Source organism: Manis javanica, chromosome 2 (assembly GCF_040802235.1).
Source record: "Manis javanica isolate MJ-LG chromosome 2, MJ_LKY, whole genome shotgun sequence".
NCBI classification, from domain to species: Eukaryota; Metazoa; Chordata; class Mammalia; order Pholidota; family Manidae; genus Manis; species Manis javanica.
In genome coordinates this window covers 65,874,095-65,889,925 of record NC_133157.1, presented here as the reverse complement: position 1 = coordinate 65,889,925, position 15,831 = coordinate 65,874,095, and the positions used below count along the sequence as shown (strand labels likewise).

Genomic DNA, 15,831 nt, shown 5'->3' with positions numbered 1-15,831 from the left:
TCCTAATTTTTATTTCAGTGGACCAAGCAGGTTTCCTTGTGAGGAGACATGTGACACTGAACTCTGACATCAGTACCCTTTGGAATGTACAAGTCCTAACAAAGAAAGGCAAAGGGCAATTCCAAATGTGAAATGTGAATTTCAATTCAGTGTTTGCTTACAATTTTAGGGCAAATTGTGTTTAATTTCCTTTGAAATTGTGTCCCCTTACAGTTGGATTTTCCGGAAATATAATTGCTGATTCTGTGTGTTGTAATTGCAGGAGTAGTGTAGACTTAAGATGTAACTTAGTATTGGCCTACATTTGCCACAACTTTGAATTGGGTGTTTTTTCCCCAGGACATTATGACACATGCAGTTTTTTCTTTGAACCCTCTGAGAGAGTCCAAAAAAGTTGTTTTATGCCCAGGAAAGCCTACCCATCCAGCACACACATGTTACTGTCTAAACTTATATTGATAAGAATAACTTTCAAGAAGCTTAACAGGTTTATGAAAAATCATGTGAGACTCTCAAAGAACACTGCTTTTTAAAACACTATCATGTGTACACTTAGGGCACCCGGAACCAATACCATTTTCTTAAATATTTAAAATAGCTTCTACTTCTCGGGGCTTGTTTGAAATGACCTTACAAAATACTTTTTTAAATTGATGATTATGAACAATATGATTACATTTTAAATTTTGTTTATTTTGGTATTGTTTAGGAATCCCAAATCAGAAATTATTCTGTATATTTCTCTTGAAATCTTTTCTAAATGTTTAGTCTTATTTCCTCATTCAGAGGATAGCATATTCATATTCTTTTACTTATTTTTTCATTTCCCCCATTTGGCCTGCTGTTCACCCAGCCCTGTCAATACAGGTTTGGGTCAGGGCAATGCAAGTGGCCAAGAGACATTGAAGATCCCATTTCCAGTAAATCTTGACTTAAATTAGCCACCAAGGCCTTTCTCCTAGGCTATTTCTTGTCTTCTTTTACTCAGGACAAATTGCTTATCTTCACAGCACAGTGAAATCCAACAAGAGAGTCTTGTTCTTCTTGGAGATGACACTGGGAAATCTCATTTTTTTTTTGTTAATTTAATCAACTAAAATTTATTGCAGACTTGCTCTGTGCTATGGTGTATAACCTAATACTTCACTCCTCCCAAAGAGTTATAAATTCTATTTGGATCATTGCTATTAGCTCTCTTACATTTCCTGCTTTCTCTGCCATTTGATCTGCCTAATGAATCCTAACTTGCTCAGTGGTTTTCTAATAGTGTAGGAAATCAAAGTGGGCGTGTGTTAGGGTGACATGACTTTGCAGCTTGTTTACCTCAAAGCCTTTGAGTCATAAAAATGGGGGATATGTGCATTGGTTTCTACAGTTATTATTTGACAACTTACATCTGTTGCCTTTTTCATGATCATCTAATGTCTTTCTCCAGTGACAGTGCTAGACATAATATTTTAAACTTTTCTGAAAGCTACATATTTTTAAACACAATTCTAATGGAGTGCATGGAGTGGAGGTGGAGAATGTCAGCAAGATTTTTGGTACAGAAATCATTTATTTCTATTTTTTTCTTAATTATGCCCTGCCTTTTTTTTTATTCATTATTAAGAATGATGTGGAGGTTAAATGTTTTCCCCTATTTTTATCTACAAACAGTCTTTATTTGCTACTTCTACACATTACTAGATTGACTCCAGCCTCTTACCCTAAGGTCATAGTTTAGTTTCAGTTTGGAGCCAAATGCCCCGCAGCTGAAATGACTGTACCTCTAAAGTGGTATTTTCCCAAGCCATTCTTGCCTTTAATAATGAGCCAGCCAAGGAGGCAAGTTTATATCCCATGACAACAGAGCCTTGTATTAGACCTGGTGCATAATTAGACATGAGGAATTACAGTTGGTCTTCTCTTTGCAAGATCCTTCAGCGTCATGTCCTTAAAGCCCTTGCTTTATTTTTAATCTAATGGTTTTGCATCCCTCTCTCCTTTCCCCACATATTACGTAATGACAACAATAAAAGAAACCAAGGAAGTTCGGAGATTTGCAGTTTTCAAAAGACGGGATCCCGAAAAGATTTTCACAAGACACTTCAGAAACAGACGTTTGAATCAGAGACCTTGGAGAGCAGTGAACCCAGCACTCAGGTATTTCCTGTCAACAAACATGGTTACCTGGTTACTGGGTGGTTCTGCCTGTGGCATGCTGCAAATTTTTTAACTAGAAAAAAGCTAGACTCTGAATGTTAAGTAGGAAGAACTCTACCATTTGAGTCAGGAATTTTTTTTTTTCAAATTTGTTTGTAGCTACAGAAATTGGTGTTCAAATAAAAAACCAGAAGCTCAATTAAGAGATAAAAAATGGGGGGGCTTCAACTGCAGAGACGATGGGTGGCCCCATTGCGTCCACCCTTATAACAATTCCTGTGGAGAACAGTGGTGCCCACAGGCAGACTGCAGAGTGACCAAAAGCGCCACTCCGAGGCCAAGGGCCTGGGTTCTCTCTGTGGTTCTGCCCTGCATTAACTCTACAACCCTATGCAAGATAATCCAACTGTCTGGGTTCCAGTTTTCTCCCCTGGTAAACAGGATATAATAAAGCCATTATCATTTCATTATTATTTTCCCTTTATTTCCTCCTTACATTAAATTTTTCTAAGTTAGTTTGGAAAATACATGCATATAAGAAAATTATATCATGTGTGAATTACATTTCAGGATAGGAAAGGAAAAATTAGGTAAGATTTAAGAAGTAGTGTTGGGTGTAAAGACCCATGGGCACAAATGAAATAGTGCATTAGGAGACCTGGTCTCCTGCCGTCTTGGTCAACCATTGTGTGGTCTTGAAGAAGTCAAATTATCACCTGAAGCCCCTCAATGGGAAATGATAGGCTGCACTATATTTCTTCCAATTTTAAATCTCAACTCCCTGACTTTGACACTTATTTCAGTTTGGGAATAACTGTACAAAGTACATATTTTGGATCTGGTATGATGTGTTGAATATATGTGAGTGACTGCTCTAGATAAGGACACCATGGTTATCTTGGAAAGTTTGAGGACTCTTAGGCAGGATCCTATAGAGGAATAGTTGAGCATATATGCTTTCAGTGTATCTATTAAAATTATGTAGCCTTTGAAATCTTTGACAAAAATTTGGAAAATATGAGGAATACAAATAAACAAAAATCAGGAATCAGGAATTTGAGTTTTATAGGAAAAATAGGTCTACAGAAAGAGAGAGCTATTTAAAATGTGGGTGTTTTTAAAAAAAGTATTACTTTCTCAATTTTACCCAGTTTCTATAACTTGTATTTACTGTTTATTCAGGAGAAGCTAAACTGTCTCATTCGGTTTGGGCTGCATAACAGAATACCATAGACTTGGGGGCTAAAACAGAAATTTATTTCTCACAGTTCAGGGCCTGGGAAGTCCAAGATCAAGGTGCCAGCTGATTCAGTTCCTAGTGTGAGCCCCATTCCTGCTTTACAGAGGAACAGACACCTTCCTGCTGGTGGAGACAGAGAGGAGAAACACACTCTCTTCTCTTTCTTCTCATCAGGGCCTTTCTCCCATTCCTGAAGGCCCCACCCTCATGACCTACTTACCTCCCAGGGGCCCCACCTCCCAACACCATCCCCCTGGGTGTTAGACTTTCACCAAAGGAGATTTTCAGGGACACAAGCACTCAGCCCATAACACTAACAACAACAGCAGAAGTGACTCATGAGGTTTTCTGAGTATTAAATGAGTTAACGTGTGAAGCACTTAGGACAGTGCCAGCTTATACTTAGTGCCCAATAAATGCTGTTTACTGTTATTGTTGTCATTGCTATTGTTTCTACAGAGTAGTAACAGTTTAAAAGTCAGTGCCCTGTACCCCGGCTTTCATAGCAGCATTATCCATAAGAGCCGAAAGGTGGGAACAACCACCTATCCATGGACAGATGAAAGCAGAAACAAAATATGGCATATGCTTACAATGAAATACTACCCAGGCTCAAAAAGGAAGGAGATTCTGACTTATGCTACAGCATGGATGAACCTTGAGGACCTTATTCTAAATGAAATCAGCCAGTTACAAAAAGACAAATACTATATGATGTCACTTCTACACGGTCTCTAGAGTACTCAGATTCACAGAGACAGAAAGTGGAAGGATGGTTGCCAGGGCAGCAGGGATTGGGGGAAAGGGGAGTTTAATGGGAATAGAGTTTCAGTTTTACAAGATGGAAAGACTTCTGGAGATTAGTTGCAGAACAATGTGAAAGTACTTCACACTAATGAGCTATACATTAAAAAAGGATTAGGATGGTAAATGTTATGTACATTATCCCACAATTAAAAAATATTTTTAAAAACCAGTGCTTTAGTCCAACCTGCCCATTTTACAGATGAGAAAAAAATAAAACAGAGGAAGAAATTGTCCAAGGTTGTACAGGACTTCTAAAGCAGTATGGTTTTTAGCTTTCTGGTGCCCTCATAACATAAGCATCTCACCAGGCAGAATATGACAAGACAGTTTTAGAATAATACCTATTTTTCAAACAACATGGTCTCTACAGCCAAGCTGACAACTTAACCTGAGCTCTACAGAGGAATCAGCCATCAATTTCAGTGCTGGATTTAGTGAACTTACTGAGGCCTGGAATATCTGTGCTCTATGGGAGATTTAAGGGATTTTTTATTGGTAATTTTGACTAAATGTTGTTTTCACTTTACATGATAACCAACTTAATTACTCTGTGTATCAGTCAGACAGAAGCCACATTAGGTATTTCAAAAGAAAAAATTTAACATAGGGAATTAGTTAAAACGTGTTGAAGGCCCACAATAAACAAAAGGGAAAATTGAAGTCATCCAGAAATTGTAACTGCAGTAAACAGTACACCACTCAGGGCTGGGGCCCAGGGCTGTGGTTCTTAAACTAGGTTTTTCAGAATCCCTAGGAAGGCTTATTCAGACACAGATTGCTAGGCTCTACTCCTGATGTTTCAGATTTACTAGGACTGGGTGGGGCTTGAGAGTTTGCATTTCTAGTTAGCATTTCCCAGGAGATAGTGATACTATAGGTTCTGAGACCCCATTTGAAAACCAGGGGTCTGGTGGGAAGAGCTTGGAGTTATCAGAACTCAGAAAAGTGGCCTCAGAGCTGGCACTCAAATTACTGAAGAAGGGGCGGGGCCTACCTGGTGGTGTTAGTTCAGGATCTCAGAGGAAAGACCTTACAGAGTCTGGGAATCTGGACTCAGAGCTTCTAGGAGGAGGAATTACCTGGCTGGTGCTGGTAACTCTGAGGAGGTAAGATGGTTCTGAACATACCAAAAGAAGCTGAAGCCAGAACCAACTGCCTCAACCAAGGTGAGAAGAACTGCAAGCCGAGGGGTAGGAGCCAGTCCCTTCTCCCTCTTCCAGCCCTCCAGTCTCCCTGTAGCTCCTCCTATTGGCAGAACCTAAAGGGAGCAGTGGCAAAGCTGAACTGTGATTTGCTGAGTCCCAGGCCCAACATCACAGAGCAGAGTATACAGTTGTATACAGAGAATACAGTTTGGAGGTAAATAATCAGCACATCCATAAACACCCTCATTCCTCCAGTGTACTAATAGAGCATTCAGTTATGTCACTGGCTGGGGCTCAGAGCCAAGTTATACAAAAGCTGTATGTTTTTAAGTATTAGACCAATACTTCTCATGGAGAGATGCTCAGACCCTGAGACAATCAGCAATATCTTTCATTTCATTCTCATTTATATGCATCTTCTTATTGAGGGGAGTGGTGAGGCCAAATGCCCGAATTTACATAAGTTAAATATATGTGTGATAGAACTCCATGGAACACATATTTCATCGAAATTAGGTCTTATTATACATAATGTTGTATCCCTTCTTTTTTCCTATTAACAATACAATGTGATGTGATCATCTTTCTCTTCCAGTGAATAAGATCTGTTTATTTGTTTATTTGTTGTTCTTTTTCAATGGCTATATAACAACATTCCATTGTATGCAAGTTCCAAAATCTCTTAATGCTACCTCTTTTGGAGGGCGTTTTTGTCATTACAAACAATGTTCCAGAAATGCTCTTGTGCTCATGTCCTTACTTGTCCAGTTATACCCCTAGCATAAATTCTAGATAAAGGGGTACACACACATACACACACATGCACACACACACACACATGCACTTTTAAAGAAATTTGGGAAATCTAATACATTTTCCCAAGGCTTTTGCAAATTCTTAGACAAACAAAAGTATTCATAATTAAAGTATTACTATTGATTATTGCTAGCACATTCGGTTTAGGTAAAATTTTACCTAGCAAAGTAGCATTTTTATGAGGTAGATACAAAAAGGATATATTATAGAGAAATTGTATGGTAGTATGTTTCATAGAACTATAGGATAACGTTTTACCATTCATTTTATAGATGTGTATAGCAAATCCATCTATATTCTTAGGACATATTGTTGGCAGTGGTCATGTATTCTTTGCGAAGTCTTTGCTTGGGGCTGTAATTCCCAATTACCAAAATACTCCTAGGGGAATAAAGCATCCAGTTTATGAGTGATTTAAGACATTTTTTTTCACACACACTGCAGCTAAAAAGCAGACACTGCCAGAATAGCAAATGCTTTTTTTTTGGTTCTGGTGCTTATGCGCATAACTGTCACTAAAGTCTTGTAGGAAAGTTCCCAACTCTGCATCTCTCTATCTTCAGAAACATACTCAGTTTTGGAGTATTTATGAAATTGAATTTGGGAGGCTCCCCACAGACCATCTTATTTTCCAGGTTCAGAAACCAAGCTCTGGGGTTGAGAATAGGATGAGGCCCCTGTGATCCCCAGGACAGACTCCTTTCTGTCACATCTCCGCCAAGTCTGTTCTACTTGAGCATGAGACACGAGTGTGGGTGATGGGAGACTTGGCTCCCGATCTCCAGGAGAACACACCAAAATCTAATAGGAACACAGTGCTTGCTGTTTTTATACCTTTCCCCAAGGACGGATTTGTCTACATCTGATGAGTAATTACCTGCTTCCAGGTGGGAAGGAGATATGTAATTTTAGGCTCTTCAGGCAAGGATGCTAAGATATGATTACTGTCAAACCCCAGTTTGCTCAGAAACTCCTTGAGGTCTGATTCTGGAACCCCACATTAGAGCAGTCTTGAGATATCCCATCACTTTAGACCCACAGTGTCTCTCACAGAGATGTGTCTTTTCCCACAGGCAGGTCCTCACCGCTTAAATGTGCTGTGTGATGTGTCTGGGAAAGGCCCCCTCACGGCCTGTGGCTTTGACCTCCGCAGCCTGCAGCCTGATCAACGGCTGGAAAACCTCCTGCAGCATGTGAGTGCCGAGGACTTCGAGAAGCAAAATGAGGAGGCCCGAAGGACCAATCGGCAGGCCGAGCTCTTTGCCCTTTACCCATCAGTAGATGAGGTGGGTACAGCCATCTCCATGCCGGAGAATTGCAGTGGACAGAGTCTCCAGGAAACTCTTATTGTTCATTATTACTGTATGGCAGCATCAGGATGCTTAATTGTATGATTTCTGGGGCTGTTCTTTTCACTAAGGCAGACCTGTCTTACAGCAGAACCAACTATTGATCGATCATACAAATGAGATGCCAATAATAACAACTAGGATTTTCATAGCATGCTACAAAACACTGTTGCTGGTATTATCTCATTTAACTCCAAAATCATTTCAAGGGTCTACATGCAGTCATCCACTCAGTGAGTCAAACCATTCAGCTATTGGGAGGTATTTTTTGCAGTCAATCCATCAAGGCATGTATTAGTTAAATCTTGATGTTCTTTAGTGCTCTGTTAAGATTTTTTTTTAATGGTCCCTATGTACAACCTGTGAGATCTGCTTTGAAAATATTCCAGTCCAAAACAGTCACAGCCATGCTTTTGATGCACAGGACACCGGAATCTTGAGTGTCCACTTTATACATAGGAGCTGACCAGGACACATTGATAACTTTGGCTTTGCCTATGATTGCTCCCTGGGGCTCCCAGTCTTTCCTGCTGCATGTCAGAATATCTGTATTTCTGTATCTGACCAGGACAGGTTATAGCAGTATCTCTGCTGTCCAAATTTTATAAAATTTCAGTTGCAAGATATCAGACTTGGGAGAGATTTTGCAAAAAAGATAGACCATCCATCCATGTCTCTAAATATTTGGAATTTAATCTTTGGATCAAGCAAGACCATCAGGGAACCTGATTCTCACACCCTGTGAAACCCTCCCCCCTGAGAATTTTGTTTGCTGACTCACCCTTCCATGAGCTTACCACTGGTCAGCAAAAAGGATAGTAAGGGAAATTGCAGTTATGAGTTATGACATTGTGTCCACTGTGCAGATATTAATGAGACATTGGCCTACTCATCACTCATTACCACCTCAGCAAGGCTCCAAAAGGAAATTGTCCCCTAAACCTTAGGACAAAGAATTGTGCTTCCACTGAGAAAATGTGCACACTTAGAGATTGCGCATATCTTCTAATCAACTCTCTTACATTCTTTACATAGTCAAATTTCTGTTCACCTTCACTAAATCTGGCAGCTCACTTACTGATGTCCTGAATTTATGTCAGCTTTCTTTTTTCCTCATCCTTATTTTCCAGCTACCTTTGTTTTCTCGTCTATTTACTTTATCCACAGTGGCCTCAAATCCTTTTCTGAATGAGGCAGATTAATAGTAAATATGAGTAATGTGGGCAGCGTTATCATCTCCATTCTTCAGATTGCAAAGTAAGAATCAGAGATTAAATTACTCATTCAAGATTCAACAGCAATGGGGATCCTAACCCATTAACTCTAAATTTCAGAGGGTATGTGGGACAACCTGTTAGCAAGCTGCAGGAAATACTGTCACTTATTTTGATATACTGCCACTTTATTTAGTTTATCCCTTAAAATTTCTCATTATGTATATTTTCTAATGTATACAATATTTTAATATGTCCATACAAAGTTAATTGTGTATATAGAGGACATGTGACTTTTTTTATTATAAAAGTAAGCAATCAAAAACATGTAGAATGGGGATCCTAACCCATTAACTCTAAATTTTAACTCCATATTTTTATTTATCTACATATGACTGCCTGGTATATTAACACACATAATGAAAGTCCAAAGATCATATGAACAATCACATCTCATAAATTTTCAGTTTCCATTTAAAACTTTTTATCATATTTGTAAAAAAATATTAAATATGACTGACTTGACCTTCACTTGAATTCTTTGTCCTCTCAATTCCATGATGGAAGGGCCAGTATGTAATATGATACTAAAGTGGATGCCAGGAGAGAGAAAACAATTAAAGGGTGAAGAGAATATGCCCAGCAAGACATCCGTTCATTAAAGTCCCCATCATGGGAATAAATGGGAGGATGTCCAGGCTTGCATTGACTACAAGAATGAATCTTAGATTATTGTGAAGGAAATTTGTTTTATGGTCTTTGAAACAATTCAGAAACTCAGTTAAGACTGAAAGTTATAGTCTAGCACAGGTCCTAATGGAGCCTGGTTATTGAGTGGAGAGGAATGCTTTGTATGTATGATTATTCTTTGGACCCTCATAAACTGGACCATCAGTGTTTGCATAGCCTACTGCAAAGGCAGGATTTAAAGTTTCAGGGATTTTCACTGTTTGTCTTGGCATGCATAAATATAATTAAGATACTTCGATAGTTTAGATCTGAATGTTGAAAGTTACAATGGAGACATGATATTTCTCTTTAAGTCCTGAGTCCCAATGTGGTACAACAGACAAATATGTATCTTACTTTGTCATTACTGATCTTTCCTAGATTGTTGTAAGTTCTAGCTGGACATGTCTATGTAGAACCTAGAAATTCAACCCTAAGTCCCTGTCATCTGTTTAAGAAAACAGTAAGCTGAGAACCACGCTGTGTATAATAGTACTGATGGTTTATAGCCTTGCATGAACTATTCTGACTCAGGCCTCAAGTTTGAAACTCACATATTTACTAGAAAAAACCCTTGGCAGGACAAATATTCTGAATGTGTAGTAGAGCAGGCTGGAAAAAACAGCCAGCAATACCAACAATAGGTATAAGCTTTTGCAATACCATCTGGGGGATGTTACTAAGCCATGTCCATGTTCACATTTCCTTCCTCACTCAGTCTCTTTGTCTTAAATGCTTGGCTTTCTGAAAGGAGAAAAATGTTTGCTGTAAATGCTGACTTTGAAACTTGGGGGTTGGATAACAAACTCTTGTAAAAGTCAATGTTTTATTCTGCTATTAGAAATAAAGCAAACACGAGTTGAGCAAAGGACAGTAGCATTCCCTTCTCTGAATTAATGCCAACTGGAACTCCTCAGGGAAATTCACTAATGATTTTATTTACAATGCCATTAATAATAGGAGGATGCTGTGGAAATACGTCCGGTACCAGAATGTCCCAAGGAACATCTGGGCAACAGAATCATGGTCAAGTTGCTGACCCTAAAGTAAGTATCTGCGAACATATGAACTACGACCCTGAGGTTAATCTTGCCTTTTAGATGCAAACTGTGTCTCTATCATCAGAGCATGAATCAGGAGGATCTTTTAACAGTGGGCATCTATGAGGTAGTGGAAAGAACAGTTCTGCATCAGGTAGACCCGTATTCTTTCCCACCAAGCCTTTGACAGTCAGTCATTCCTCTGTGCCAGGGAAGGCAAACACTAAGGTTAGGCTTGTAAGGTAATCGATTGAAATGGCCTCCACTAAGAAAAATAACAGGGAAAGCTGATGGTGTACTCGAGTCAGCTCTGTCCAGCTCATGGGAGCTGATTACACATGTCTCTTCCCAACTCTATGCTCGGTGAGGTCACATTGGGTGGCTTGAAATTGGCCATTGATGGAGTATTTACAACATAGCCACGAGAAGATGCTACAAAGTAGAGTCTGTTTTTCTCAGAGACTTGTTTGTTGAGCGTTTACCAGCACGCTGCTGTTGAAATACAGGGATCAATACAACTAAAACCCAGTCTCAGTGACACAGGACAATAGAAAGTAGTGGGACCCATAGCAAACTTACAGGGGTGTCCTCTACTAGTTAGGGCCAGTTCTTGCCATCCAAGTGAATAGGCCCATTTTTGTCAATTGTCTGTTTTCTTTCCTTCTTTTTTTTTTAAGAGAAGCTGGAAATCCAGATTTTCCTGCACAATTTTCTGACTTAAATATTTTCGCATTTCCTCTTTAAATACTACACAATGCAAACAAATCACGTCTGCAGTCTGGACTCATCTTGTGAGCCATTATTAGCCACATCTACTTTAAAGCAACTGTCTCCAAATGTTTTTGATTGCTTACTTTTATAATAAAAGAAGTCACATGTCCTCTATATACACAATTAACTTTGTATGGACATATTAAAATATTGTATACATTAGAAAATATACATAACGAGAAATGTTAAGGGATAAACTAAATAAAGTGGCAGTATATCAAAATAAGTGACAGTATTTCCTGCTGCTTGCTAACAGGTTGTCCCACATACCCTCTGAGTGTTTGCATGCTCCTCTTGCCCCTTGGCAGATTGCTACTTTAGAGAATTATTTCACCCACTTCAAATCACATAGTCTTTTGAAAATATTAAGTTGTAAATATCCTATCTAGGCAAAAGTGCATAACATTTTTTCATGCCCTATTAGGAGGGTCATCCATCTCTTGAAGTCAGTTCATGGGCCCCTTAATCACAGCTGGTTTGCAATTAGGGCTTTTGGACTGTGGATTAAAGGCTGTGTTTCAATGCTAGGAACTTCACTGAGATTTTGGGTTCCTACTGCTAAATGAAGCTCTTAGACCAGATGGTTTCAGAGTTCCTACCTGCCATCATATGTGATTCTAATGTCCTCAGAAGCTGCCCCAGCACTGCCGCTCAGCAGTTGTGAGCCCCCACCGCCCTGGTGTGGCCCCCTCTCCCTAGCCAATCCTACTAACAGGGTGTGCGGGAGAGAGAGGAGGGAGGAGTTAGGGCCCTTTGTGTAGAGGTGAGCAGCCTGTGAACCAGCTGTACATTAGGTTAGGGGTACAGAAAGCCAAGCTCTTGTCCTTGCACGCTGACCAGAAGTGGAGCCTCCTAGCCCTTCCAGTGGAGGACTGAATGGAAGTGGAGTGGCCATTCCATTCTCCCCTGCATTGTTCAGGAAGTCCACCCTATTGTCTGAGTCCCTCTCCTCCCCCCACAGGATGACAGCAGGTCACTGGTAGATGCCGGAACTATGTGGGTTGCTTTGAAGGACTTCTCTCTTATGATGCTTATCACCAAGCCTTCTAGACCTTTCCAGTATATAAACAGCAGCTGTTCTCACAGGTGGGAAAGCATGGCCACTAAGACAGACTGTATTATTAAAAAACCAAATGGAGTCACTTGGATTTCTCTTGATGAAAATTTTTTAGTGTAATTTCTACTGTATTTTTTTTCCCCAACTACCAAAGCAGAAATTAAGTAGAATTGAGGTGTTGACCCAGTGCACTTGGCCAGCTCAGGTGTCTTTAACACCAACATCTAGCTGCAAGAGGAGAGATGGACTGATGATATTGTCCTAGGTAAAACTGCTTTGAATAAACTGGATAAAAGAAAGAAAGAAAGCTCTTATAGGTAAACCTAGACTGTTAAAATAGGAATAGTAAAAATGTAATGATTATGTTAAAGACACATGTTTCCCCACTGGCACTCATATGTTGAGTTCTGTTGACAGTACTATAGATTTCATCAGCTAGGGAAGTTTTAAAAAATTTTTGAGATCTTTAACTGTTCATTTTGCTTTTGAGAAATATGTTAAGTCTCATGCTACAGAAAGAATTAAGCTGGTGCTGAATCTGCAAATGATTATAGCAGTAAGAAGAAAGAAGAAGATGAGAGCAAAGTATTTTTCTATTTTGTATTTTAAAAGGGGGAAATCTTTTAATATAAAATGTGATACCATCTTATGCAAAGAACCCTGACCTCAGAGGAGTCTTCTTGGTGATGAAAATGTGTAGTGTACAGGAAACTTACCCAAGGAGCTTGTTTTAAATGCAGATATGGGGAGACCTCCCACCATTTCCCCCAAAAGATTCTCTTTCAGGAGCTTTCAGATGGGACAAAGAAACCTGCATTTTTACAAACTCATTTGCTTCAAAATGCTAATGTCTAGGTACTACACTTGGAGAAACACTGGTAGAAAAACGAAACCTCCTTTTTTTTCTGTGATCAGAAAGGGCCAGGATCCAAACCTGAGTGTGCCAATTCCTTGTGGCCTTTAGCAAATAACTTAATCTCTCTGAGCCTCAAAAACAGGAATGGTGACAGCATCACACTATTGTGGAGTGTAAAGGAATTGACACGCTTGGAGCACTTAGCACAATGCTAAGTATGTGACAAGTGTTAATTCTCCTTTTCTTTTTCTGAACCACAGAGAACTTAACACTCAGTACCTACCTAAGTTGATCACAGCAGTAGTTAGACATTGGAGTGTACACTTAAGTACAGGTCGACCATGCCAGGCAATAGCTGATGAGCCCAGGCATGGTAAAGCCCCCAATTAATGTGCTATTACCTAACACTCAAAAGAATAGCTATAGACACCCTACATAATGTTTTTGTCATAAAACATACACAACATAAAATGTAACCATTTTTAACTGTACAGTTCAGTGGTATTAAGTACATTCGCATTATTGTGTGACCATCGCCACCATCCATCTCCAGAACTCTCTTCATCTTCCCAAACTGGAACTTTGTACCCATCAAGCAATTTCCATTCCTCCCACCTCCAGCCCCTGGCAACTACCCTTCTACTTTTTGTCACTCCAAATTTGACTGTTCCAAGTATCTAATGTAAGTGGAATTATACAATACTTGTCTTTCTGTGACTGGCTTATTTCACTTAAGATAATGTCTTCAAGGTTCACCCATGGTGTAGCTTGTGGCCAAATTTCCATCCTTTTTAAGGCTGAATACTATTCCATGGTGTGCATATACCCCAATGTGTTTATCCCTCATTCCCTGATGAACACTGGGTTACTTCCACCTTTTGGCTATTGCAGATTATGCTTCTCCTCCACATGGTTTTTAAAGTATATTCACACACATTTTCTCATGTGAGCTCCAACAAACTTGGGAAATGGGAAGAACAAATGTCCTTTCCTCATTGTAGAGATAAATAAATGGAACTGGGAAAGGTGTGTAACTGGATTAGGATCCCAGAATTGTCAGGTAGTGGGAGAGGCATGGAGCATGTGTCAGTCTGCCTGAGTGCCCTGTGAGTCTGCTCTCATCCCCAACTGCCCCATTTCCAGAGGTGCCATTTGGCCAACTAACCCTTTTGTCTGTGCTTACCAATGCCCAAATATTATTCTAAAAATATTATCTTTTTAGAGAACATTACTGAATGATAAAACCATCCTCTCACACATTCCTTAAAACAAAACCTGGCCTAATTTGCATAACTTCCTGGGTAATGGTGATCCAGGGCCTGATTACTGGTGCGCTCAGCTGGCAGGGCCCAAATTCACCAACCATAAGACACTTGGAAGGTGCACATCTGTGCTTCACGTACATCCTATAATGTGGTAACATTATGCTGTGAGGATGCAATCTCCTCATACCCACCATTTCAATTGTGACAGGCATCAAGGGCCAATATGAAGGTGCCTCTTTCCGGCCCTCACTGGGTCCACGTGCCTCAGTGTTTATCAGCCAGTGCTCAGTCCCCTGGCCTCTTAACTCAGCAGCAACCCCGGCAATGAAACTAGGACAGGCCAGACATTCACCCACATCATAACCTGATCTTCCTGTGATGGTCCCACTATAAATCTAAGGAAAAGCAATTGAACTTTTCTTTTTTTATTCTCTGAAAAGCCCTGTCTGTTAGAATGGAATAATAGGGATTCCTATCCTAGCAGTAAAATGTAAGCTATAACCAAGGCCTTTACCTGAGACAGAGGCTGTACCGTCTGAAGACACAGCCACTGCAGTCGTAAGAGGTGCCATTCTGGATCACTCCAAGGGTCCATTCTGCCCACTCTCTCTTGCAGTGCCACCATCAAGCTTTCAACGTTTTTGGAAGAATGTACCATCCACCATGATCTCAAATGATTAGGAATTTTCCATGAGCCTTCCATATTTCCCCATTAATATCCCAGTGTGATTCCCACATATATGGAGTTACCCAAATATTTTTGGAAACTATTTACATTTATAACCAGCTTATACACCTGGGTACTTTCAGGAAATTCAAAATTACCTATGTTAAAACCATTTAAATTTTTCTTTCTTTCTCTGACAGGTTTGAGATTGAAATTGAGCCTCTGTTTGCCAGCATTGCCCTATATGATGTTAAAGAAAGGAAAAAGGTGAGAAAGCAAAGAGCAACCATCCCTCAGGTCACACATATTGCTCATGATTCTTTGGGTTCATGTTTTTAGATCTTACTTCTGTGTAGGAAAAACACATCCAATTTGAAAGCAAAAGACTGATACATCCAGTTTTATTGCCTTTGCAGTTTTTGAAGGAATGATTTAGGAATACTAGTCACTTATGCTTTTTGGGGTATCGTTAAGGGATAGCCTGTTGGTGGTGGTGGCCTATTTGGGGTGGAGAGAGACAGTAAATAGCATATGGGGTTACATATAAACAAAACAATTTAAATGTATTTTTAACAAGCTCGAGTATACGTATATTTCCTTAGTTTGGGAGTTTTTTGCATTGTGAAATAGCCTCATCATGAAAAGAGGGCATTTTGTGCAGTAAAATTCTAAATTTGCCACAGGGTGAAGACCTCACAAACTATAATGTGCTTTTTTTTCCTTCTGTGAT

At 39.7% G+C, this 15,831-nt stretch overlaps 1 protein-coding gene across 6 annotated transcripts in view; it reads left to right on the top strand.

The window, feature by feature from the left end:
- DOCK8 (dedicator of cytokinesis 8) overlaps positions 1 to 15,831 on the top strand; it is a 223,181-nt gene that overhangs the window by 85,293 nt on the left and 122,057 nt on the right. For all 6 annotated transcript variants that reach the window (XM_073228617.1, XM_036991205.2, XM_073228616.1 and 3 more), the window contains 4 exons: positions 2,022 to 2,145; positions 7,227 to 7,439; positions 10,406 to 10,491; positions 15,302 to 15,368. In XM_073228617.1, coding sequence (XP_073084718.1) covers positions 2,022 to 2,145; positions 7,227 to 7,439; positions 10,406 to 10,491; positions 15,302 to 15,368 — 490 coding nt within the window. The remainder of the gene's footprint in view (positions 1 to 2,021; positions 2,146 to 7,226; positions 7,440 to 10,405; positions 10,492 to 15,301; positions 15,369 to 15,831) is intronic.